Raw genomic sequence first — 25,312 nt, 5'->3', positions numbered from 1 at the left:
TGCTGCTTGAAGGGTCTCTCGGGTGAGACAATCTGATCTCTTGTCAGTTTGTTGCTAGGGACTGACTGAAGCCTGCTGGGGGTTTAGCAGTGGACTCTTTGCAGTGACACACATCTGGGGGAAGTCTGGGTGTGTCTTCCCTAAAAGCAGGCTGAAGCCATAAAGAGACATTATAACTTGAGATAGAGTTGTGGCATTTCCTCATGGCATTGTGTCTTTACTTCCTGAGCCTGATGCTACAGCTCCAGACCAGCCTTGCACAGTGTGGAATTTTAATTCATTGTAAGTTTACCCTATACCTTTTGATGCAATTTTGAGATGCAGATGCTGTCTCTACCTTAGGCAGTGATGGAATGCTGTACGTATCAGTTCATAAATAAAATCCCATATACACTTAGTATGCGAACAGGTAGGCTGTGCTTTGTCCTCAAAAGAACACTTTGCAGCTTCATAATCTCCATAATGTCCATCTACATGTCAAGTTTTCTCTCTGCACCAGATTGAAAAATCAGGATTCTTCCTTTTGCAGTGAGCAAGATGCAATTTTCACTGATTGCTTCTTAATACTTCACATGCAAAAAGGAGGCACAGTGGCATCCTTCTCTCCCATCTGGAGATAGGTCTGGATCTAAGCAGTGGTCTGAAATCCCTGGGAGCTCCGTGGGAGTGGGGTAGATTGAGAACTGCGCTTTTCATCTTGGAGACCATCTCAACTTACTTTACTTTTAAACCTAGAACCTCCCAGATTTTATAATAGTTAATTACTGAACTATATTCTAGTCATGAAGAAAGTGTTGTTCAAGGCGGTGTTGACCCTCATTTCCCAGACTATGATGCAAAAACAATGGCAAACTCTGTTTAACTTAAAAATGACTGCAGTTATTTTCAGTCCTATCTGTTTCCATTGCAGATGGCCCTTATTCCAACAGGAATGTTCACAATGGGTACTGATGAACCTGAAATACAGCAAGATGGGGAATGGCCTGCTAGAAGAGTCCATGTTAGCCAGTTCTATATGGATCGGTATGAGGTCAGCAATGCAGAGTTTGAGAAATTTGTGAATGCCACTGACTATGTTACAGAGGTAAGAGGAAAGCTACTCTGGGATTAGCTGTCAGAGTACCCTTCTGGGAAATTCAGGCTCAACTCTTTTCCCAAAGGAGGCCACATTATACATTTTGCTTGTAGATTTACAGGCCTTAGAAACAAATATATTCTATCCAAATTGGTGGCAAGTTTAAACATTTTTTGCTTTTAACCTCTTCTAGATGGGAAGGAGTCCCACAAAAGGGGCTGTTGGCCCCCTGCAAATGCTTCTTACACAGTATTCAGTTGGTTTAACTGAGAAAATTATCTTAAACTGAATGGACCACAGACAGCACATTCTTGGCCCAAACTCGTGCCTGATGTGCTTTCAGTGGCATTAAACCAGTTATGAATATGGTGTGTTGTATTTCCAGCAGGGCTCTAGTATTAGAATTCAGGCAGGCTTTCTTTAGGCAAAGCAGTGTAGACTGAGTGTGGGTGATAGACACCTGGTTATAATGATGTGTCTTGGTGTAGTTAGGCTGATGTAGCAAGGCAACCCCCCAGTTTATATGTCCTCTGCTGGTGTGGGTTACCCTAGCAAGGCATGCCACTACAAACCCTGCTTTTACTGGTGCTGCTCATCAGCACGGGTTAGGACCAGTGCAACTATGCCAGTAGGTATCCTTGGTATAGACAGGCCCTGATTGAGATTGCTAAATGCATGCTTTTAACAAACCACCTTAATGTGTCTAGGGAGGAGTTTGACACAGTACTCCAGACAGTGAGACAGCTGGAGAAACTGCAGGCTGGCCAAACAGGGCTGCTTTCTAGCAATCTGGGCAATACAAGGTATCCATTCCTCTTCTGAGAAACAGTAACCCACTCTGGAGGCCCAGATCTTTTCTGTTAGTTTAGAAGCTGTGATGACATGCCTGATGTGCTTTCTGTAATAGGTGTAAGCCATCTAGCCAAAATCAAGTTATCAGTAACTATTCAGGCTTGAGAGGAGGCCCGCTCTTGGAAGCAGAATCTTATTGATAAACTGGTTTGGATGATGAGAATCCTTCACCCTTCTTGCGTAAAGTTCAGGCAGAGGGCTGTTCTTGTATCAGTGTAACCAATTTGTACTCACCAGCTGTTGGCTCAGTAATTGAGGTAAAGTCACTTAATCCATTTAAGTTTGAACACAGGCTCTTCATTGCAAACAGCTTCTGGAATGTGCCTTACACTCCAATGCCCATTGTATTATTATCTTGTGGGATGAAATCTATTTCTGGCTCCACTTGATGATTTCAAATGGAATGGTTAGATGTTCCACTCAACACCCTGGCACAAGGCCACTTTGTACATGGGATTTGGAAAAATATATTCAGAGCTAGAGTAAACAGCACTGAATCTACAAGCTCTTGAGAAGCAGCTGAGCTGTTGTCTATACAAACATTTGTCTGCATAACTGATTTATCTCGGGTAAACATAATACTAGCTTAATGAGTTTATCTTCTCGAGCAAAAGGCTAACTTGGTCTCCAGTATAGCCAGTAGTGATTATTTTCTGTAGCTTTCTGTTTATGCACAGGTAGCAATCTTCAGATGCTCATAAATCCTGTTAAATCAAAACTAACTTTTTTTCAACAAGCTAAGGAATTAGTCCTCAGTGAAGACCTCCGTCAAGATCAAACTTCAGGCACTCTAGTTTGAGCCCTGTCCCTGGAAAAAGCAGCTGGAAATTCTTCAGATGCGAAAGGGATGGAGGAAAAGAGATTTTTTTTTTCTTCCTTCCTTGTTGCTAAGTCAAATGGCTGAAGGGATTTTGTCCAAACTTTGCACAATCTGGATTTTGAGTGGTGAATGTACAGGAATCTTCAGTCCCAAAATTGACTCTTTCAGAAAGTTATTAGAATGTGGAAACAAGGTTACAATGGTTTGCAACCTTGACTACAGTGGGCATAGCTGGGTGGCCTGTTTTGATAAACTCAAGCAATGAAGTAGAAAGACAGTTGTTGGCTACCAATAACCTGTTTTGGCTCTCCTCATAAACCAAACCAGGTATTAAAATACTTTTTGCTGTGCTGGTGGACCTCATGTATTGTGAGTTAGCGAAATGGCTAATCACTGTTGTTTTTCCTTCTGAAAATGAGGTGGCTTTATAGAATGTTAAGATAAATGGGTTAAATTTAATAGTCTTCTATGGGTTTTGTGCCAACACCTAAGTATGTGGAGTCAGTGAGCATTGAAAAGGAGTAAACCATGCTACTTAATTATTTTCGTATGACTTCCAAAGGAAAGGAAGGTTAATGGAATAGATTCCTTACTATTAATATTATGTACATTCCAGTATTGCTTTTTAAAAGCAAATCAGGACAATTAAAAAGCTTTCCAATTAATAGATGTAGAAATGGTTGCAGGACTTCTTAGAGCTGTCATCTGTTCCACTAATTCAGTCAGTCTGCACTTTAGATCAGTGACTGTTAAAGAACAATTATATCCCTGGGTAATTTGGCCTTTCATCCACTGTTCTTCTGCTCGGTATATTGTTTGCTTTAAAGCAAACTCCAAATTCCTATTAGAAAGAATTAAATTAAGTCTATTATCTCCTTAATGGTCCCACTTGATGCTTTCTTATGCTGGCATTTTAGGGGTAAAACACTTCCAGTGGACTCCTACGATCTGCTTGAATTCGGTATATATATTTTTTTCCTTCTAGGCGGAGAAATTTGGAGACTCCTTTGTATTTGAGGGTATGTTGAGCGAACAAGTGAAGACTGAAATCCAGCAAGCAGTGAGTAATGTGGTTTACAACTGGTAGAGAGCCTGACTAGTGACCACAAAGAGAGATGCTTTAAGACTTGAGGCAATAGTATTAATAATAGTATTGTGCTGTGTACCCTAATCCATTTACAAGAATATTGGGATCTGCCATGAGGATTTGGATTTAAGTAAGACAAAGAGGAGAATAATAGGCTTTGAGGGTTAGGTAGTACGGAGGGTAAGTAGTGTGCTACTCTGTCACCTCCAGTGACCTGAGCTTCAAATTGGGAATAAGTGATTCCTTAAAAATGCATGTGGCTTGGTCTCCAGTTCCAATTGCCCCCAGTGCTCTGATCAGTATCGGCATAAGAGTGGACTAAATGGTGACTTGACAAGATTATTAGTTGTATTGAGGCTGTGCCTAGGAGCCCAGTCGTGGAGTAGGACCCCATGTGCAAGACATTGTACAAAGAACAGAAAGGTGGTCCCTGCCCAAAGTGCTTGTAGTCTAATGTATTACAGTACCTGCCCACGCTTTCCTGGCTCAAGCCCCATTTATCAGAAATAAAGTGGATTGGAGAGAAGCCTAAAGTTACTGATTGAAGGGAATGGTTAAAAATTAATCCACATACTTAAAATAGGCCTTCCTGTGACAAAGGGCCTTTCTCTAGATTTTAGGTCATAGAGGAATATGTGCTAGTCAGTGGGACAGACAATGGGAATTCTTATGTTTTGTTCCTAGATCTGCTGTGAATAAATCAGTTCACCTTTTTGGACCTCAGTTTGCCCACCTGTAAAAAGGATAATACCTACCATCAGGTGTTGTAAGGGTTACCTCATGTCTAAAAAGTGTGCGGCAATCCTCTGGAGAAGATCAAGTGGTGGTCAGTGATTTTAAATAACTAGCACCTTTTAAAAAAATAAAATAAAATCAAGGACGCCCTAAAAATGAGCAATATAGAACTTAGCAAAGTGGGCTTTCTCTGCAGAAACAAAACCCTTCTACAAGTGGCTTGCTACCCCTCCTCCCCCGCACCCCCAAAAGAGAGGCATATTACTGCAGTGTTCTGGTGCTGCATAGATGATTGCAACCTTTCCTCTCTGCTTAAGGTGGAGCAGTTTCCCCCCTTAGCAGCATAGCACTAAGAGGAGCAGCAGAGTATTACATTTCCCTTAAACATCTGCATAGGGTACCACGTGAGCGGGTTTTAGATCTTTATTTTGGCAGACTGTTGAAGACACATGATTTGGTATTTTAACACTTAACCTTCACAAAAGTGATTCATCTTACAAAGTGCATAGTGTGCTTTTAGGGGAAAATGCTATGCCCAGGAGCAAGGACCTTGTACAGAGCACTACAGAAATGCTAACACTAGGTAAAATTAAACACTGCACGCTTTTACTTGCCATATGAAGAACCAAAACCTATAAATGAAAAGGAGAGCTTATGAGGCTTTTCAGCTACAGTTTGAAAACTCCATCTCATAGCAGATGTGAATCTGATGGGTTGCAAATGGCATAATAGCAGTTTGTTCCATCATTCTTGAAACTGAAGGATAGCCTATGCTTTTTATTGTTAACTAAAACAAGGAAAGAAATATGATCGGAGTAGGGCTGTTAGGTGTCTTGTAATGCAGTGCCAGAGCTTGGGAATTGTGGGGTATTAGACCATATTGAATTTTAATAAAGTTTAAAAAAACCCAAAACACCTAAAGCTTCCAGTACATAAGTAATGATGTGTGCAAATGCTGAAGGTGGAAGAAATACAGTCACTGGATCCCATTTAGGATCGCTTGTATGCCTGGGAATGTAAAATCTGGCAGGGAATGTTCCAGAGTTGTGTGCAATCCACACTGGCCTTCTGGTGCTGTGCTGCAGAAATCTACAAAGCAGGTTGTGGTTAAGCAAACCAACCTCATTCTATAGTATTTTAAAGTGAGTGCTTTTGTAGCCTAGCCTTAGTCTTTCGTATAAACAAATACTGTGTATCTGGGAGCTGCTTGCCTTGATGTTGTATCCAAACTGTCGAGTATTGGGCACAATGCTAATAGAAGCAGAGTTGTGCTGAAGAACTGGCATGGAGCCCAAACTGGTCCTCTCTGCTGCTTCCCCACATGGATTTTCCGTATTTGGTTAGAGTAACTTTTAGAGGACTGTCCTTTTGTTTTTCAGTATTTATTATTAGGATGTCTTCTAAGTCACTGGCATGCAGAACATCCTCGGGTTAGGCATGGAAAAAGATATTGTGCTGATTACACTGGCAGGCTGCCCAGGGGAGCAGTGACTGGCCTTCCTTGTGGTTTGGCATTTTTTAAGCCGCTGTTAATAGTTTAGACAAAAGTATACCCTAAAATGTGTGGGATCTAGAAAATAAAAAGTGGAAAAGCAACTTTGGATCTTCTCTTCCCCCACAACCTTCAAATCAGCTGCATAGTAGGGAATCCAGCTTTAAACAGGTGATTTTCATTTGTGTGATCAGGATTTATCGATTTCCATAAAGGAGACTATAGTAGCAGTGATAGTGACTTATTATTAGTATGACAGTGACACCCTTCCAAGATCAAGGCCCCATTGTGCTAGATTCTGCTCCAATACAGGTGAGAGACTGTCCCTGCTCCAGGAGCAAAAGTGAGAGAGGGAACAGTCACAGACAGATGACTTGTGGGTTATACAGTGGGTCAGTGGCAGAGTCGGGAATAGAACCCAGGTCTCAAGTTCCAGTCCAACTCTCTATCCATTGGACCATGCTTGAAATTGTGGACTTTTGGTTTAGAGTAGGATATTTCCTGTGAGGCCTTGGTTGTATTGTTGCAAGAAAGTAAAGAAAATGTCTGTAGTTTTAGAACAAGCACTGTATGTGGGTTGGGAGGAGGAGGAGCATCTTCTTACATTTGCCTAAACAAAGACTTGCAACAGGAGTGCTGGAATGATTTGTATAGTGGGGGTGCAAGAGTCATTGAACCAAACTGTAAACCCTGTATATAATGGAAACCACTTCAAGCTGGGGGGGCAGCAGCATTCCCATCACCCCTAGTTCCAGCACCTATGACTTGCATGTATGCAGCTAGAAAAGAGTTACATTGGTGTAGACAGAGAATTAGCCTGCCTGGAGAATATCCTAAATGGGTGATTCACTCAGAAGGGATGGGCATGTCTTTTAGTACTTTGAGCCTATAGAAGTAGCTTATAAGAAAATTGTTTTACTGTATCACTAGGTCTGTAGTGTTCAGTTTGGAGTGGTTTTGTTTTGTTCGATATCCAAGTGAGACAGAGATTGACAGTGAATAATTCAGAGGTTCCCAGTCACCCCCAATAAGCTTTGAGTCTGGTTTAAGTCACTGAGGAGTGGGGAAGCTAATAGAGGTGGCAAGGAAATGTGTACTGTGGTCTTGTTGTGGTGAAGTAGCTCTATTTCTTGCAGCAGAAGTGACTGATCTGATAGTGCTGGAGTTGCTGGCCCTCTATTCAAATTGGATATTGACCCCTTGGTTGTCTTGCTGGTTACCTTAGATGCTGGATTTCCATGTAGTGTAGATTTTTCTGAAATCAGTACTGGTCCCTCCAAAGGACCCATCAGTTGGCAGAGCACGATAGGCGTTGGATCCTTCCCTGCAGAGAATGGAGGGAATTATCATGGGCTGCCCATGCAGTTGGCATCCACGCAGTGTGCTGGGCTAGAAAATGTCTGTACCCACAGGTGCACTGTCCTTACCAAATGTAATCCCATTGCTTGCACACCATAGTGAAATGAGTTTGTGTCTAGAGTCCATCATGTTTTCACAATTGATGTAGTTGTGACAGCACCTGAGTAAAAATAACAGCACCTGAAAGCCCAGGTTTCTGAGTGTGGCTGGAAAGAACTGCAGGGTTCTTGGGGCTGGAGGGGCGTAAAATAAAAGATGCAGTTAAGGGGTGTGATCTTATAATTTCACTCGAATAAAACTTAAACATACATAAAAACAAGCTGAACTTGCTAAACAGCAATCTATTCAGAAATAAGGTAAGCTTCTAAATAAAGCACAGAAAGGACTTCTAAGTGGCATGAGTTCGTGGGTCACCACGATCAATAATCAGGAAGATGACAGAGTTAAAAAGGCGTGTTTCATGTCTTTGCAGAAGTGGGTCAGCTGATGTGTTCAGCATGTGTAGTACAGTACATGAGCTTTGGAGCCACAAGTATCTCCTGTGGATGCTGCTAACGTCCCTGTAAATCACACAGTGTATAATGCATCCTGAAGGCGGATATGCTAGAGGGAACCCCTTGCCACCAAACTGAAGAGGAAGCTGGAGTGAACATAGAGCACAATACCAGACCTAAGGGACCCTGACCTGATCCACTAGAGAAAAGTGTCAGTTTTTTGTTTCTGAGAGTTTGGCTTTTTTTGGTGTGGCAAGTCCTCAGGTAATAAAAGTGAGGTGTGAATGTAGTGAGAAAATTCTTCAGGGAGTTATGTTCTTGTGGCAGCATTGGTATGGCATAAAACACCTAAATGAGACCAAAGATAGATGTCAAACCCAATGGTGTTTGACTGTCTGACAAGGAGAGGTTATTTGCCTAGCTCAGTGATCAGAGAATCCAAAAGAAAAGGACTCTGGAAGCAGGCAGGCAATCCTCATAATATGGAGCAGGTGGCCATGTGCTAAAGGATAGCTCATATTTTAAAAAGGCAGCTCTGGAAAAGTGCATGTAGATCAGATATGGCTAAGATGACTTGGCACAAGCTAGCGAACCAGCTCAGAAGATGGGATAACTTAGCAGTCAAAACACTGGGTTTGGATTTCCTGGAGATCAAGGGTCAAACCCTGACTTGAGTCCTCTAAGTGGTTTTCGCATAACTCCTTTACATAATAAAGGAGCAGATCCAAAATAAAAAGAGTGTTGTAGGTCATAATTTAGGTGGTTTGTTATGGTTAATTGGGGTCTTGAATGACGGGAGGTGTTGTAACTCATAACTGAGATACAGTGGCGGAGTATGAGAGCTTAGTACTACAGTAGTTGGGGTGGTTGTTCGGGATAGAGGTCTCTTGGCAGAGCAGCATGGGGGGATGTTTGCCTGGTGCTATTACTCCACTCCTGGATCGTTTTTAACAAATGTACATTAGAACAAGTAAGCTCAAGGATTGTCTCTGCTCAGTGGAAAGATACTAAGGTATACTTGACAGTAAAGAGCTTGGCAAGCTGTTAAGAGAAAAATGCACAAGCTTTAAGCTCTTTGTGCAGCTGCCGTGAAGAAAGTAACAAGGATGACACCTTGTATTCCCCTCTCAATACAATGTAAATCAAAGGGTTCCTAAATGTATTCACTGGAAAGAAGTGGGAGCTTGTCATTCCAGGTCTGGGGAAGATAAACTCTGACATCTTGATTTTTTTTTTAATTTTTTTTTAATTTTTTTGCTTTTGGGTCAGAAGAAAACTTGTGACTCAGTTTCAGAACAAGGGAGCTATACAATGTTAAATGTATGGATTTGTATGCTTTCCATTTCTTCTAGGAGGCATTTTATGTTCGGTCTGGAAATGTCCGTGGACTGATAACTGCAAACTGGGATTATCTTGTCACTAGGAGTAAAAAATAATATCCAGGTGGATTTTTATTGTGAATGTTGGCCTCTGTGAATCAAGTTTTCGACCATCAAACTCTATTTCCCCCCCCCCCACCCCCCTTAGTATACAAACCTGTTCAATGTTATTATAAGTTAAGATAGTTCTAATCTTAGAAGTGCCTCTTGTGGATCAAGGCCCTATTGTGCTAGACACTGTGTGAACATAACAAAAATCCGTATTCTCTTCCCTGAAGAGTTAGAATCTAAACATAGGATGAGACAAATGGGGAGGACAAGGTAATAATTAAACAATTGTTTGTATAATAAGCATCAGTCCTTACATTGAAGCATTCTTGAGTGTTGCGATCGGGTTCATTGTGGAAGCTGCCTGTATTTTATTATTATTTATATGTTTGTTTGTGTTTGCTATATGGTTACAAGGGATGCTTTAAAGATAATGCGGGTGTCAATCTCTTTGAAGTTTTAGCTCCACCATGCTGAATCCCTACTCATAACCTCAGGATCTGGAAAAAAAGAGGCTGGAAACTGTGAACAAAGAAGTTTGTTTGGGTGTGATAAATTGAGGGTCTGTGATGTGCAGGGGGAGAGATGGGGTCTGTGGAGAATCAGACTGAATCCCAGACCCAGAAGCGGGGTGGAGGGGGAAGGCAGCTGAGCAGGCCTGCCTGAGTTTTAGGTATGTACAGACTGTTGATTGTGTTAAACCCTTTTCTCTTGGTAGGCTGTGTTCCTACTGTCGAGATTAAACAATACTTTGCTTTGAAAAGATGGTTCTGGGATAAGGGGAGTCTTGCAGGGCAGCTGAATCTAGTCAGGCCTGCTGAGCAGTCACAGTTGGTTCCAGGAGGCTGTAGCCTAAGAGGGGAAATTGCTGGATTCTGTCCCAGAGGGAGGCAAGAGGCCTGTCACCTAAGGTGACGTGCTTGGAGGTACCAGAGAGAGGAGGGTCAAAGACGAGTTTTAAGGAGGACAGTTCAGTGCCTTTGCAGGGTTGGGGATTTTTTTGTTTTCGTTTTGTTGGTTTTTTCTGTGTTTGGCAGATATCATACTTTCTAGATGAGGTCACTAAACCATGGGTTACTTAAATGTTGTGTCCTATAGGACATTCTCTGTTGCATTTACGCTTCTGGGATACTTTTGGAATTAGTAGTCTACTAGTTGCAGAATATTGAAACATTTAGAGCTGTCTACTGATACAAGATGACAATACCACTGATTCTTTTTTCTATAGAAATGGTAGGATTATGATGATGATCGGTTGCAGGATGACTCTGACTACTTCAGTCACAGTCAGCAGCACACAGTGTATCTGTATTGCATGGGATTGTGGATGACCAGGGATTGCCGAACCACTGGAAAAATAGAAACCCATAGGTCTTTCTGGAGTTCCATATATGTTGCCAAAGAGCAAGCAAAGAGCAGCACGCTTCAAATGCATCCAGCAAGCTCAGGGGCAAATTGCAGAGCAAAAATAGTAGTCTTGCCAGTGCTCCTGCTGCTGTTGCTGAAAGAGAAGCCTTTTGTTGGTTGCAAAGTTAACCCAAAAAACTTCCTGACCACCAGAACTTGATTGGTTCATTGCAGTGTGAACTTTGTCTGCTTTTCTTGGAGCTGCACACCTGCTCTGTATATGAATAATACAGCACAGTTTATGCTTCTGTGAAGGAAAAGGTCCCTACGTCAAAGTAAAATTTTGGTTTTACTTCAAGAGATTTTTCTTAAATTCTATTAGTTTTGAAGTCTCATGATTTTCATTTGCAGTCTGTTTTGGGGCCTGTAAAAGGGCCCTTTTCTAAGCTTTACTCCAGTGTTAAAGGCTGGAAACTTACTTATTTACTTGTAAGTGAAAGCTGAGCTTCTCATGCAGTCAGAGGACTTCAGGTGCTGTGGCTTTGAGAAAAACAATCAATATTGTGAGTTATGATAGAATTGCAAGAGCCAGCAACGCCGTAAGAGAGCGATCCGGTGGAAGAAAAAAGTTAGTGACTTTACCTTTCTAATTCACTAATTTGAATGTATTTAATTTCAGATTTGGTGGAGTTAGTTTTAAGAATGAGAATGAAATATAATTTGTGTAATTATAGAGTGTTTGTTTCCAGCTCTTTGTGTTTGCAAAATATTCTGCAACAACGCAAGAATAACAATCACATCCGTAGACTGACTCTTTCAGGCCGCTACTATGACAACCTTGGTATCTGTCAGAAGGGTGACTAGAAAAGGTCTCTTCTTTGTCTTGAGCCTTGATGCAATATTTAGTTTCACACTATTTACATTGTAATGTGTCTCTCTGCAGTCAGTTACATCTGTTTCAATTTAACATACGATTGTTGCTATGGAGATGGTGTATTGAATAGAAATAGGTCATATCGGTGCCATTTTCAGTGTATTTATAGAAAAGAAAGGGCTAGCTGGGGAGAGGTCTGGCTCAAGTGAAGGGAGAAGGTACATTTATCTGAAGACCTTTGTTTGATTTGGGTGGGGGCTTGTTTTAAATATAGGGACCACATGTACTACTGTAGCCTGTTAAAAATTCCCCAAGTCCTACAGGAAAGGAGGGGTGCATATGTATGTGTCAGAGAGACAGGACAGGATCTTTATGCTCAATGGAATACACCCTTTAGGTAAGGAAATCTCTTGCAGAACAGGTGAAATAATAATATTCCAGGGCTGTGTATCCTTAATCTCTCCATCTGAAAAGACGACTCAAGTCGGAGACAGCAAGCCTTGTCACTGCACTACATTAATCTATTTGAGACTCTGACCTGGGGCAGGACCTTGATGGGAGCTAATAGTAACCATTCAAATTGACCTACATATGGTAGCCACAGTGCAGTCTTAATAAACATTGATTCTAGCAGCCTGGACTGTGCGAGTGAAATTGAGCGCACAGTGGCTGCTACAATTACTGATGCCTATGAGAGATGAACCTTCCACGTTTGTGCAGAATGGCCTGAATATCTCATAGCCCAGTGGTTAGGCATGTATCTGTGAGGTGGCAGATCCCTGTTCAAATCCCTTCTACCCCTCAGGTGGAGGAGGGACTTGAACTAGGGCTGCCCCACATCTCAGGTGAGTACCCTAACCACTGGGGCAAAGAGAGATTCTGCCCGTCTCCTCTTCCCCCTATGCTCATGTATAGGGGCCTGATGTGGTAGGCAAGCTCTGAACATGCTTGCTGGGTCGGCAGGTGACTTAAAGAAGCACCTATCTTTCCTGCAGTTGATGCATAGCTCTGGGGCTGAGGGAGCCAGATGCCTGGCATGGGACTGCATTTTTTCCAAGGCCACCTCTTGTGCCGCCCCCCCATGCAAAAACAGTGCAGGAGCCTAATGGCAAGAGAGGTTTGCAGCTGAGAATCCCAAGCAGAGAATCCCAACTCTGAGTGGGGTGGAGATGGAGCTTGGGACACATCTGTCTCCTATTGTTTAGCTTAGGGATTGGCAACCTTTGGCCTGCGACCCGCCAGGGTAAACTCCCTGGCAGGCAAGGCTGGTTTGTTTACCTGCCACGTCCGCAGGTTCGGCTGATCGTGGCTCCCACTGGCCAATGGGGGCTGTGGGAAGTGGCGGCCAGCACATTCCTTGGCCCACACCGCTTCCTGCAGCCCCCATTAGCCTGGAGCAACGAACCGCAGCCAGTGGGAGCTGCAATCGGCTGAACCTGCGGATGCGGCAGGTAAACAAACTGGCTTGGCCTGCCAGGGGGCTGACCCTGCTGGGCCGTGTGCCGAGAGTTGCCGATCCCTGGTCTAGCTTAGGTGGGCCATTTCCTAGCACGTTGACTTTTGTGAATTCTATTCTGAGGTGCTTATCTCTCCCCATTCATTGTATAGGGAGCCAAGGCACCTCAGTCAGGCTTCAGGAATCCCAGTGATTTTCTAGGTGCCTAATAGTTAGGCATGGCAATGCTCAGCATCACCACAGCTAAGCTGCTTTGTGAATCCAACCCAAAGTCTCTCTCTCAGGTTTTAGCACAATGATTTAAATACTTTCCAATTCAAAAAAAGGAGCTTAGACGCTGGCATCCAAATGAGATTGAACCATGAACTCCATGTAGCCTCATGGGATGGTTTGTGGAAGATGAATTCAGCTAGAGCAGGGATGGCTGAGCTGCATGTGGCTCTTCACAGTAAAACTGCGGCTCGCGGAGTGGCCCCTTCCCCGCTCCCCCATTCTCCACCTAGCAGACTGGCATGAGCCGGGGAAGGGAGACTTGGCCTCGCACCCTGTGGTAGGGTTAGAGGTTTCTGCCGGAGACTGGTGGCTGCTGGGGTGGGGGGGGCATAATTTTAAAGGTTCAGCCCCCCCTCCACTGCCCCTCAGCAGCTTGAGTCATGTCCCCCCAGGTATGTCCAGCCTCTAACCCAGAGGCCCATCCCTGCAGCTCCCAGGTTTTTTCACTGCCTCTCCTCACAGCCGCAGCTCCCAGCTTGCAGGCTCCAGCAGCTGCTGTGCAAGGAGGGGGCCCAGCAGTACCAGGCGACTGAGCAGGGCCTGCAAATCTTGGCAAAAATCCCACACGTCGCCTTTGGCTACTGCCCAGCGGGGAGGGAGGTCTTTGGGCTTCAGCAGGAGCAGGGCTGAAGCTGCAAGCCCTGGCAGGCCTGCTCTAGGTCTTGAACTTCTGAAGATTGTTATATGCGTCTTGGAGGGTCAGTAAGTTTAACCATCCCTGAACTAGAATTTGGGGTGAAATGAAAAATTCAGCCTCACTTGCAAACTGATCTACAGAACACATTCAAGAACCAAGTCCTGAGAAATGAGATTTCAGAAGCCAAACCTCGGTTACTCAGTTACGTGTTACTATCCACAAAGCAATTTACCAGATTTTATTTGAAGGGATGCTATCAGCCAAAATTTGGGGCAAATGAGTTTTCTAAAACTGTTACAAACCCAAGACAAATAAAAATGTTTTCATGATCATTTAAAGAAACCCAAGGGAAATGTTAGTTTTTCAAACAAACCTTTCCCCTGCAATGTTTCCAGCCCTGGCAGTACAGCACTTCTTCTAATCCCTAACCTGTCTAAGCAGAATGGATCACTAGACAATATTTTCGGCAAAGGCCAGAATAATCTGCTGGCTTTTGCTGACTTGTCCCACGGAAGTCAGTGAGGCTATTGGTGGAATAAGGGACTCACAGACTGTTCTGGAAAAGTAAGTAGGACTCTGAGAAATTTCATTTTTAATTGAAGGTGGCAGTAGCTGACTACGCCTCAGTTCCGCAAATTGCTTCATGGATGTGGGAGAACTTGTAGGAGTGAGTTTGTTTTTAATGATTCTCCTTGCAGTATGATTAAATTGTGTCCTCCTGTCTGCACAATTTCATGAAAGGAGTGTACTGTAGCCCTCACTGTGGTTTCTTAGAGATTTTAGTTCTACAGCAGAGACTATGGGGAATGTAAATATTCAGGTGATTGAACCAACCATATAAAGTATTCTACTGTTGAGCCTTTCTAAAACAACATCCTTATAGTTATAAAAATAGTTGTCCTGTTTTCAGAGCTGTTATCCACTTAAACTGCTTGAACAAACATTTCAATAAAAGTGACTTTTCTTAGACTTTATTTTATTTTTTGAAGAAAGAATAATTTTGCTAATAGAGAACCTGTGGTCTATATTGCAGATTAAAGAGTGTATCAAAGTGAAATGGTTGATATCTTATTTAATTATACCTTCTGGACCTACTGTTCAGAAGCATATGTTCTGTTTTTGCAGACTGAATCTGTCACCCAGTCTATGGAACATGTCTAGATCTGAAGCATGAGAATGTCAGGCATTATGAAAGCAATTAAGCTCCTTAGTGGTATGAGAAGGTTTGCAGTATTAAATGATGGGGGTTGTAGATCCTCATGGTGGACATCATGGTGTCATTTGAAAACAGGTCCCCGGTGTTCCACAAGGCCCAAGCTCGGAAGGTGTTGAAATACACCCTGCTGGCTCACATGCTAAGGGCCCAGGGCTATGAGGTCCAGATCCGCACCCTACTCGTGGGAGCCTTGGGCGTGTGGGACCCCCACAATGAGCCGGTGCCGAGAGCATGCGGAGTCGGTCGGCACTACGACCGGCTCATGAGATGGCTCATGGTGTCCGACATCATCAGGTGGTTCAGAGACATTTGCATGGAGCACATCATGGGAGACCATCAATACTAGGACAAGTAAACAAAACCGCTGGTCAGGGAAATAACCCACTTCCTCCCTTCCCTGACGAACCAAGGGACACACCCCACCCATGTGCCTATTCGCTACACCAACACTGGCTTGGGCTCTAAATACATTATATGGGTGGCATATCCGAGATCACTTATTCACTGACTCTTTAAAAAGCTCCCACACCCCAATCTTGGTCTATGCTGGTTATGTACTATGTATGCATCTTGTGAACCTTATAACCGAAACTTGTAATCTCTCGTAACTCAAGCCTGACCCCAGATGTACAGTACCTTCCTCCTTAACTTGTGTACATTTGATTTTAAACATTAGCTTTAATACAATTTTTGTCTGTTCTCTTATCAAATTAGCCTTTGTGCTGATTAGAGTTAGAGCAGTTTAAAGCATTCTGAGAAGTTTGAAATGCATGTAGCTTTTTTCTTTTTGGAAAGAGAAGTGCAATGCATATTAGTTGATGATGTCAATAAATGATTGACTTAATTGTCATTTGGAAACTAATCTGGAGGTTGTGGTATACCTAGTCTATAACTGTTACCCTGTTTGAATACTTCATCTGTGTATCTTCTGAAAATCTGATTGTTTGTAAAAACTGGCTGCCCTTTGGTGTTCAGTTCAGCACAACCAGAAACAGAAGAGAGACGTGCAGTGCTTTCGTGTGGAGAGACTTTTTCTTCTTTCTCTGTTGCCATACACCATTCAGATTGAAAGCATGTGTTCGCTATTTGTGCACAAAGAAATGCTTCTTAGTCACTTGCAAGTTTTTGTTTTGGATAAGGATACAACAGTCCACTACAGACTTCATCTTTTTAAATCTAGCAGTTTCTTAAAAAAAAAGTCACAGTATGCGCTTTTCAGTTCCTGTGAAACTGCGGAAGAGATCTAAGTAAGATTCTGTCAAGTTCTCTTGGCACGTGAATGTCCCTTTAACTTTCAGTAACCACCAGCTCTCAAATGGAGATAGTTGGGCTTCAATCTTCTATACTATGCGTCAAAGATCCCAAATTTAGGAGACAAGGAGAAAATGCAAGAAAGTTGCATACAATCAGTCTTTTAGCTTAAATGTAGTCTGTAGCATGGGTTCTCAGACTCTGGTACTGGTGACCCCTTTCACACAGCAAGCCTCTGAGTGCGACCCTCCCCCCCTTATAAATTAAAAACACTTTTTAAAATGTATTTAACACCCTATAAATGCCGGAGGCAAAGCAGGGTTTGGGGTGGAGGATGACATCTCGTGATCCCCCCCCATGTAATAACCTCATGACCCCCTGAGGGGTCCCAACCCCCAGTTTGAGAACCCCTGGTCTATAGTGTCAGTTTTGGAATTCACTCATCTGATACTAGTAAATGAAACTACAGCCAGTCTGTGCTGGGGAAAGTGAGCTGGCGGTCTAAAGTGGAGGGTTTTCCTCCAATTGGGATCATTGGAATCCTCCATAAGGGAGTCACGAAGTTTAGTGAGAGGCTGAGTGTGCTATTACACTTCTCAGAAAGGGCAGGCCTCTGACTGAGAACAGCACTAGCATGCCTGAGCTGCACTAGCGTGTCTGCTTCCTTTTTGTAGTTGTCAGACTGGGAGACGAGCACAAGCTCTTTGAGAGTTGTGTTTGCCTTCTGGGGTATGCATAACAGGCCAAATTTAAATGGAACCCCACTCCGTGAGATAGAAAGCTTTGGTCTCCAGGCTGCTGAGAACCATCCTGGTCTCCTACACTTAATGCAGACATCTTCTATTCCAGCATTTTGAAGGAAAGTGTTTCAGGCACCTGTGTGTGACCACTTCCTGTCCACAGAGAGTTCTAGGCTTCTCTCTCTGCCTGGAATTCGACCATGCTTCTGAGGCAGTGATTCTTAAATTTATTTTGATCGTGTAGTAGTTTACACCCCCCATCCTCCTGCCACACAAGTACATATAACGATAAAAAAAAAAATCAACATGCAACTCTCATTAAATATTAAAAACAGGACGGCACTGATCCAAACAGAGCCAACAGTCTGTTGTAATAAGAGCAAAAGCAAAATGGCAATTGTGGTCAATGCTTACAACTAAATCCCAGTTGTAACAAAGGGATTAACGTACAGTGCAAGTTTAACAAATTCATCACAATGCACAGCAGCATCTGAGGACTTGATATGTCTGGAGAAAAGAGCTTTGCTAGTTATTCATTGCTGTGGGTAAAATGTGCACAGTAAGTCCTCCCCCAAAGCTTCTCATGCCCCCCAGAATACATTCCATGCCCCCCCCCCGGGGGCCTATCCCCAAGTTTGAGAACATCTGTTCTAGGGGTTCAAGTGCTCTTATGCACAACTCAAGAATATTCCAAGGTTCCTCACGGGAGAGGTTCTGTCGTGTGGTGGGTTGATCTCAGGGCTGGAAGTCAGCAAATCCCAGTTCTGCCACTGACTCATTATATGGTTTAGGGCAAGATCTTTAGCCATGAACCTTGGGCTCAAACCCCACTTTTAGCTGGGGAAAACGATGTTGCAAGTTTTTGTGAGGATTCATTTTTCTGGTGGTCTTGCAAGTGTAAGCAGTGTACTTTTGCAATGTATTAACCACTTCCTTTTGTCAGACTGCCGTTTATTCCCTCTTCTGAAATTTCCATTTAAGCAATGCTGAGGAAGGGTCAGAACCATAGAGCACATACGGTTGAAACATTTAACATTTTCAAATACCTTTCCCTCCTCACTGCTAATCCCTGTGGGTGCAAGTAGCATAAATGGCATCATGCTTCTCCAGGGAAGCTGCTGCTAGCTTTCAGATTGTACTGGTTCAGGCTGCTCATCCACCTAGTCCAGTACCTTGTCTCTGAGTGGGGGCAGTAGCACATCCTTTGCAGGAAGTAACCCCAAGATGGGCAATTCTAGAATAACCTGTTCATAAGGGAAGTTTCTCATTATTACTACCTAGGCCTTATATAGCGCTTTTCATTAGTAGATCTAAGAGAGCTTCACAAAGATCAGTATCATTATCTGAAACTAAGGAACAAAGTTTCAGAGTAGTAGCCGTGTTAGTCTGTGTCAGCAAAAAGAACGAGAAGTACTTGTGGCACCTTGGAGACTAACAAATTTATTTGGACATAAGTTTCGTGGGCTAAAGCCCACTTCATCAGATGCATGCAGTGGAAAGATAGAAGGGGAGGGCTTCTGAACACCAATAGCAGTCACCTTCAGCCCCCAACTAAAACCTCTCCAGCGCATCATCAAGGATCTACAACCTATCCTGAAGGACGATCCCTCACTCTCACAGATCTTGGGAGACAGGCCAGTCCTTGATTACAGACAGCCCCCCAGCCTGAAGCAAATACTCACCAGCAACCACACAACAAAAACACTAACCCAGGAACCTATCCTTGCAACAAAGACTATTGCCAACTCTGTCCACATATCTATTCAAGGAACACCATCATAGGACTGAATCACATCAGCCACACCGTCAGAGGCTTGTAAACCTGCACATCTACCAATGTGATATATGCCATCATGTGCCAGCAATGCCCCTCTGCCATGTACATTGGCCAAACTGGACTGTCTCTACGCAAAAAAAAAATGGACACAAATCAGACATCAAGAATTATAACATTCAAAAATCAGTTGGAGAACACTTTAACCTCCCTGGTCACTCAATCACAGACCTAAAAGTGGCAATTCTTCAACAAAAAAACTTCAAAAACAGACTCCAATGAGAAATTGCAGAACTGGAATTAATTTGCAAACTGGACACCATTAAATTAGGCTTGAATAAAGACTGGGAGTGGATGGGTCATTGCATATTTCCCCATGCTAATTTTCCCCCTACTGTTACTCACATCTTCTTGTCAACTGTTTGAAATGGGCCATCCTGATTGTCATTACAAAAGTTTTTTTTCTCTTGCTGATAATAGCCCACCTTGATTGATTGATTGGTCTCATTAGAGTTGGTATGGCAACACCCATTTTTTCATGTTCTGTGTATGGGTGTGTGTGTATATCTATCTATCTTCCAACTGTATTTTCCACTGCAAGTATCTGATGAAGTGGACTTTAGCCCATGAAAGCTTATGCCCAGATAAATTTGTTAGTCTCTAAGGTGCCACAAGTACTCCTCGTGTTTTTTTTTTGTTTTTTTTTTTAAGGAACAAAGGTGAAGTGACTTGATCAAGGTCATCCAAGAGGCCAGTGGCAGAATAGAACCTGTTTCCTGAGCCCCAGTCCTATGCTCTATCCACTGGCTGTACTGCCTTCGCTTAACCTAGGCAGTTGGTGGTTGCTTACATACTAAAGCACTGAGAGTTTTACATCATGATTTTCCTTATCCTAGTTAATATAACTGTGGATGTTCTTGTTCATATGTATATGTAATCTTTCTCTGAAAGCCTACTATGCCAACCCATTTTGGGGCAGGTCTGGGTTATTTCACTTAGCTCTTCCACTTGTACTTCCTGTGACCTAAACAGACATTACCTTTTTCCTCAACTTGCCACAAGGTGCTTTCATTGAAGTAGGCAGCAATAGTTTATATGTAAACTGTAATACAACTCTTCTGTATGTATTGTTCATAGCTGTTTTTGAAGTAAGAACGATGTTATGATCCTTAAATTATAACAACTACAGAAACAACTTACCATTCTGTTTAGAGAAACATTGCACACTAATGCAGTCATGAAGTGTTTGTATTTGGCAAAGTAATGCCAATCTTAAAAACAGTTCCAAGATATTAAAATTGAGATTATTTTTGTGGTTCTTCTGTCTCCACCTACTGGAAGTTGATAGCAAATACTGCAGATCCAGACTAGTGAGTTTAATTAACTGGAAAGAAAATGACAAGTGTGCTAAATGGAAGTCTTGACCTTAATTGGCGGAAGTCCTCAGGGTGTTGTTTAATAGTCCCAAAAATACTGATTCTAGAGTTAGAAGCTGCCAGACTAAACTGGTGAACAAGTTAAAAATAAACTCTTTAGCCATAGCAGGGACAGGATATAACATTGCACAGCACTGCAAAGAGATTGCTGTGATGCTTAGTTGAAATCTGATTTACCAGCATGATGTGCTCAAAAAAGTCTAAAATAGTCTATAAGACAACCTGGGTAAGCTTCACAAATAGTTTCAGGATGCAAAAATTACAGCTGGAAATTGGTGAGAAGACAAAGCTCTCAGACATGAATAGCCTGCTCAAGGTTGTATTTTCAGGAAGCGAGCTATAGTTCATAACATCAGAGACTTGGGAAAACATTGGGCTTCTCTCAATCCCTTCAAAATCTGAAGCAGGTCAATATTAGTGAAAAGCAGTCATTAAAAGAACTTTGCAGATTCAGTCACTTCATTTCCCCTCTGCTATTCTCCATAGTTTATTATTCCATACTTGCACTGGCTTTTGTTTGGTCATTAACACTGTAGACTAAACATATGGCTCTCAGTTGGTTAGAGATGATCTTCCACACAGTGGGTTTGGAGGCAGTAGACAGGTTTCTGAGCTGTGAGCTTAAAAATTAGGTGTAGTCACTTCTTCACTGTTGTCACTTGGATGTTTCCCAGAATAGCTTGTGACTGGGAATTTAGAAGACCTACAACATTCTTCTTGATTCTACTTGGCCTGTTTTCAGGTTGCAGCTGCTCCCTGGTGGATGCCTGTTAAAGGAGCTAATTGGAGGCAACCTGAGGGACCAGATTCTAATATCTCAAAGAGGTGAGCCAGACATGACCTTTCAGTTTTAACTGTGGTATTTACTTTGTGTCTGTACAAATTCAATGCGGATGGTGGGAGGCATGGTTTGAGACGGGCTTCTTGCTGTGCTCTTTCTATTGCTTCTCAGTGTATAGACAGTATTTTTTTCCTGTTGCATATAATATTGTAATTGGGACTGCTTGAGCATTTGCTCTAGTTAAAGCATTAGCACTTGAAAGAACTAATAACCTCTGTCACGGTTAGATAAAATACACTAGCTGGGCACGTTGTATTGATTTGAAGCTTGATTGGACTTTAGGTGTCCTATTCACTTTTGATGGTCTGGGACCTGCCAACCTGAGAGAGCACTGTGGCTGAGATCAGCAGAGGATGCTCTGGATTAATTTATGTCTTCCCAACCCTGCTGCACCCCTTTCATTATAAAAGAGTTGCATGTAAGGTATCCTCTGAGTGTGCTCCATGGTTCAGGAATTCAGAGGCCATCTGTCTTATAGAGAACGGCTCAGGATGTTGGGGGTGGCGGAGGAATACAATTTTCAAAACTGCCTAAGCAATTTAGGACCCTAATTCTCACTGAAAGTCAATGGGACTTAAATGACTTAGGAGGGTAGGCCCTTCTATATGTTTTATCCATGGGTTTGTTGCAGTGAGGGAAATGAGGGCACATTCTTCAGTGATGATTTTTGTGTAATGCTGCAGAGTGATACACTTATGTAGTTGTAAATCTTGTTGTTAAGGAGCTTATGTTTGGTGTCCTTATGTATTGTTAAAGAAATGATGATGAAACAGATGATGATAATCAATAACTTCATATTAAGAGCATGTTAAGTTTCAGTCTCTCACTGATGTATTTAGGGTTATTTAAAAAAAAAAAAAGCAGATTTTTTTTTTTTTTAGCCTATGTCTGGTAGAAGCTGATGTATTGAATCCCATAAGGATGGGGCCACATATCTTTAACATCAGTTGATGGCTGGTGCACAACATCTGCTCTCGAAGGGAGAATAAAGAGAAATTATCTGAAGCAAAAATAGAGGCAGTGGTATCAAGAGACAAGAAAAAAATAATGAAGAGAGATTTAGGTCATAGCAGTTAACGGCTTTGGAAATGTGCTCTCTGAGCCTTACATTTTGTATGAGCTGGTTGTGAGCCTGGCCTAGTATAATGATCTTTATCTAACCCTTTCTTCAAACTTCCCATCACACAGAAATAGTCTAAAAGGTAGAGAAAGAAACAAAGAATGAAGATTAGTGGGAGACTGGGAGACGTGAACTAGTGAAAGTGGGAAAAGTGAAAGACCAATAGCTAATACAGTGAGTCGGAAGCCTTGAGCATTCAACTCTTGTACCAGAAGCCCCTACTAGCAGGGTGGTAGCTCACTCTGCTAGAGTGTTTTGGCAGAAGAGGGGGGTAGGGAGGGGGGGGGCAGGGGTATTGTGGCCAGGATAAATGAGACCTTCCGTCTCAGAGGGCTGAAACAGTCCCTTTTGGGTAGGAGGGGCTGGGAATGTGTGAGCAAGAGGGTATGGGGATTAAAACAGGGAAAACATGGAAGTCATTTGTAAAAGTTTGCAGTAAAAAATCCTGCTTCCGTTCCCAAATTACTGCAGCTCCAAAATGAGGCTAAGTGAGGTGTTGGCCAGTATTCTCTCGTGCCATTACTCCCTCCTGCCCCCCCCCCCCCCAAAAAAAAAAAAAAGTAAATTTCTTTAACAGATTTGAGGAGGGGAGGGAAAGAAAATAGAGAATTAAAATTAATAGCAAAACTGATATAAAAATAACCTAACTCTACAAACCTAAACTGTGCCCCATCCAGAGGCTGCTCTTCCTCTGACTCTGTCTTCTAATGAGTTACAGCATACCCTTAAAACTATTGTGGAAATGTGGCCTAACGCTGCCGCCTCAAAGGGCTTTTGCCCTGATCCTGTGAGGTGCTGATAAGCTATGTTCTCACTGAAGCCAGTGGGGGTAGTTAGTAGCTACTAGTTCTACAGACCCCACTCTAAATTGAGTCTGGGTGAGGACACAAATGGATATGACAGAGGAAATGCAAGAGTGAACTGGATCTGTGGGTAGAGTGCATAGCTGTGATGCATCGTGCTGTTATGTACAAATTCCTTCTCCTTCCCCCAGTTCCTTATTCTGACTCTTGCTGCTCTTGATTAATGCTTTGCTCTGGTATTTACTTCAGTAATTTCTTTGCTGTAAAACTAACCTCTGTACCCAGTTCAGACATAACTGAAGTCTTGCATGAAGGATAGAAACATTCCATGTACAGTCTTAAATCATGACCACCTGGTCTGAGGGGGGTTTCATAAGGTGCTTGCACTCTTGAGGCTGGTTGACCATGCTGATGTCCTCATTCTGTGTCTTTTGTTGCTTATCAGAATGGATCACCCAGTTCTTCATGTCTCCTGGAATGATGCTGTAGCGTATTGCACGTGGGCGGGAAAACGATTACCCACAGAAGCTGAATGGGAGTACAGCTGTCGAGGAGGCCTCGAGAATAGGTACTTACCTGTCAAGATTCTTCCCTTGTGAATGTATAAGATTCTGATATCTCACCATGCAGAGAAAAGCACTGTTTATTTTCCTTAACATTTTTCTTGCACAGGTACATGCATTTGCAGTAAATGTAACACTACTTTATTTTGTACAGCATCCTTTGTGTAAAGTGTATCCCAGAAAATGCTTCAGTCATCCATATAAGGTTGGAATTAAATAATAACTAAGAGACAAAGTGCAACAAGACTGAGATTGAGATGTAGGAATGCTGTTGTAGGTGACGGGAGGTGTGGTGTAGAAGGCTCTTGCTGCCCCTCCCAAAATTGGTCAAAGAGTCAGAGAAAGCCAGTTTGAGATGAACAAAAGGACTGGGCTGGGGAGTAGAGAAAATGAGAGCTCAAGTAGTCATAATTCCTTTCATTGCACAGACACTACTGGGTTCATATGTCAGTCATTTTGTATATCCTAAACCTAAAACATTATCTCATAGAACAGCAGATTGTGCTGCGGAGCTTCAGTTGCAATATGAGAACCATCATCCCTTTTAAGGCTTATTAAACATTGTGGGTTTATACAGATGGAGTTGGAACACGGATTGTATATATTCTATATGTCCAGCTTCTCAGATGTAAACTATGTAAAGAATATTTACTTGGTAATTTTTCTTATTGTATCTCCAATTAAAAAAAACAACTGACAAAGATGGGAGTTGGGTTTAATTTTCTAGGATCAACTCTACTTAAAATAGTTTAACTTTTTTTATAGCAGTAGTGCTACCTAGTCAGATGACCATATAAGTCCAAAACATTGACCAAGCACTTGCATTCCTCAGAGTATTTTTGTGTACCCGACATGAACTAGATCGGCAGTTTTTTATTGATGAATCTATTCAAAATAGCTCTTTGAGACTGGTAGCAGTCCTCTCCCTTCCACTTTTTCCCTCCTGTTGCCTCTAACTCTAAAGGTTAGCCATATTTCTGATAGCTTGTGTCTTGTGTTTCTTTCAACAGACTTTTCCCGTGGGGCAATAAGCTTCAGCCAAAAGGTCAGCACTATGCCAATACCTGGCAGGGAGAGTTCCCCATAAACAATACTGGAGAGGATGGATACAAAGGCACTGCACCAGTAAGTGTGTCAGAGTACATTCAGCTAAACTAACCCTCTTCGAATTGAGGGGTACGCCCAGTGTGATGGGTAATGGGGTTTTTCAATAGGTGTCGGCCACTGGAAGGACACTTCTCGCAGCTTCAGCTTTTCAAGCTACAAGATGTTTAATTCCAGCCATGGGTGTTACAGGGGAAAAGGCTCTTTTTAAGGTTGCCATCATGCAGAGTTCTCACCAATCTTAAAATGGAGAAAGGCACTATATATTTATTTCTACAAAGTGTGAAATGGAGGCTAAAAATAACTTTCATTTAACTTTTTAGATTCACTAAAGTTTGCTATGTTTCTGCTTTAATGCTTTCAGGATGATGAGTTTGGCATAGCTTGCCCTGTATAAACAAAATGGTTTTTGACATAGTGGGGTCTTTGACGAGCATTCTGAGTAAATACTCAGTTTCATGACCTCTGGAATCGTGTTTTTTCAGTTTATTGGGAAAGATGTGAACTTCCATTTATAAAGGTTAGGAGTATCTCAC

General features: G+C 42.4%; 1 protein-coding gene across 1 annotated transcript in view; it reads left to right on the top strand.

The window, feature by feature from the left end:
- Nucleotides 1-25,312, top strand: part of SUMF1 (sulfatase modifying factor 1) — a 79,933-nt gene that overhangs the window by 16,272 nt on the left and 38,349 nt on the right. The window contains exons 2-6 of the mRNA XM_077822291.1: nt 911-1,084; nt 3,733-3,807; nt 21,088-21,170; nt 23,555-23,677; nt 24,683-24,797. Coding sequence (XP_077678417.1) covers nt 911-1,084; nt 3,733-3,807; nt 21,088-21,170; nt 23,555-23,677; nt 24,683-24,797 — 570 coding nt within the window. The remainder of the gene's footprint in view (nt 1-910; nt 1,085-3,732; nt 3,808-21,087; nt 21,171-23,554; nt 23,678-24,682; nt 24,798-25,312) is intronic.

Source organism: Eretmochelys imbricata, chromosome 7 (assembly GCF_965152235.1).
Source record: "Eretmochelys imbricata isolate rEreImb1 chromosome 7, rEreImb1.hap1, whole genome shotgun sequence".
Classification (NCBI taxonomy): Eukaryota; Metazoa; Chordata; order Testudines; family Cheloniidae; genus Eretmochelys; species Eretmochelys imbricata.
The sequence above is the reverse complement of the archived record's forward strand: the minus strand, read 5'-3'. Positions and strand labels throughout refer to the sequence as shown.